The sequence below is a fragment of the Aplysia californica genome, unplaced genomic scaffold, assembly GCF_000002075.1.
Source record: "Aplysia californica isolate F4 #8 unplaced genomic scaffold, AplCal3.0 scaffold00190, whole genome shotgun sequence".
Taxonomy (NCBI): domain Eukaryota; kingdom Metazoa; phylum Mollusca; class Gastropoda; order Aplysiida; family Aplysiidae; genus Aplysia; species Aplysia californica.
Genome location: NW_004797460.1, coordinates 213,027 through 214,363, shown reverse-complemented (window position 1 = coordinate 214,363; position 1,337 = coordinate 213,027). Strand labels below are relative to the sequence as shown.

Here is a 1,337-nt window from a genome sequence, read left to right as displayed (position 1 = left end):
GTGTAATGATGAACACGGTTGTAAAAATTTTCCCTCAATGTGTATGCCTTTTATTAGTATTAGCATCTTAACGCATGGTGTAATAGCCTGCTATCCAAAACAATCGCATTAACAAACGGACTCGTAATTATTTTTGATGGTATAATTGTGTTTCAACTGCCTTTAAGCTCTTACTAAAATTAATTAAGATAATTCTGACCCCTGTAAACGATTAATCGACTAACATACTGACCTCTGTAAACGATTAATCGACTAACATACTGACCTCTGTAAACAATTAATCGACTAACATACTGACCTCTGTAAACAATTAATCGACTAACATACTGACCCCTGTAATCAATTAATCGACTAACATACTGACCTCTGTAAACAATTAATCGACTAACATACTGACCTCTGTAAACGATTAATCGACTAACATACTGACCTCTGTAAACGATTAATCGACTAACATACTGACCTCTGAAAACAGTTATTCAAGTAAGATAATATTGACCTTCGTGACCTCTATGACCCCTGTGAACTCTGTGACCTCTGCAGGCGTCTGGCAAAGTTCATCCTGGTACTCATCCCTCTGTTCGGCGTGTTCTACATTGCACTCACTCTGGCCATGCCCATGGGGTACGCCAACCGGTTCAACCTGGTGCACATGTACGTGGAAATGACGTATAACTCATTCCAGGTAAGGTTAACGGTTGTTTGTTTTAGTAAGCTTTTACGGCGCTCGTAACTCCATAAGGTCATGTGAGCGCCAACTCCAGGTACGGTTAACGGTTGTTTGTTTTAGTAAGCTTTTACGGCGCTCGTAACTCCATAAGGTCATATGAGCGCCAATTTCAGGTAGGTTCAAAGGTTGTTTGTTTTAGTAACGTTTTACGGCGCTCGTAACTCATCATCATCCGGTGCCTTGCCGACTGGCGTGGGCGATCATGGACCTCCACTTCACTCTGTCTTGCGTTGCAGCAATGGTGTCTGTTGTTCTTGCTGTTCCCAGCCATGTTGTCATCTTGTCCAGTATCTTTTCCCCCTGTCAGCCTCTGCCTCTCTTTCCATCAAACTAGCCAGTAGTTACAATATTCTCCAATGCTTCTTTCCACATTGTGTGTCCGAAGAAATTTGCCTGTCGATTTCTTATATTCGTCATAAGTTGTCTTCTGCAATTTGCTTCGTAACTGCATCAGGTCATATGAGCGCCAATTCCAGGTCGGTTTGTAATGCTTGTATTATTAGAATTTAGCGAGATAGTTTGTGTTAGCTTTTTTCTCTGGTTATCTACTTTGTTTTATGCCCTTGTGACGCGTTTCGGGAGGGTGGGGAGCCATTTTGGGTGGTGG

General features: G+C 41.9%; 1 protein-coding gene across 1 annotated transcript in view; it reads left to right on the top strand.

The window, feature by feature from the left end:
- Positions 1-365: 365 nt before the first annotated feature.
- Positions 366-1,337, top strand: part of LOC106011802 — an 8,294-nt gene continuing 7,322 nt past the window's right edge. The window contains exon 1 of the mRNA XM_013082717.2: positions 366-685. Within this exon, the coding sequence (XP_012938171.1) occupies positions 614-685 (72 nt within the window). The 5' untranslated portion in view covers positions 366-613. The remainder of the gene's footprint in view (positions 686-1,337) is intronic.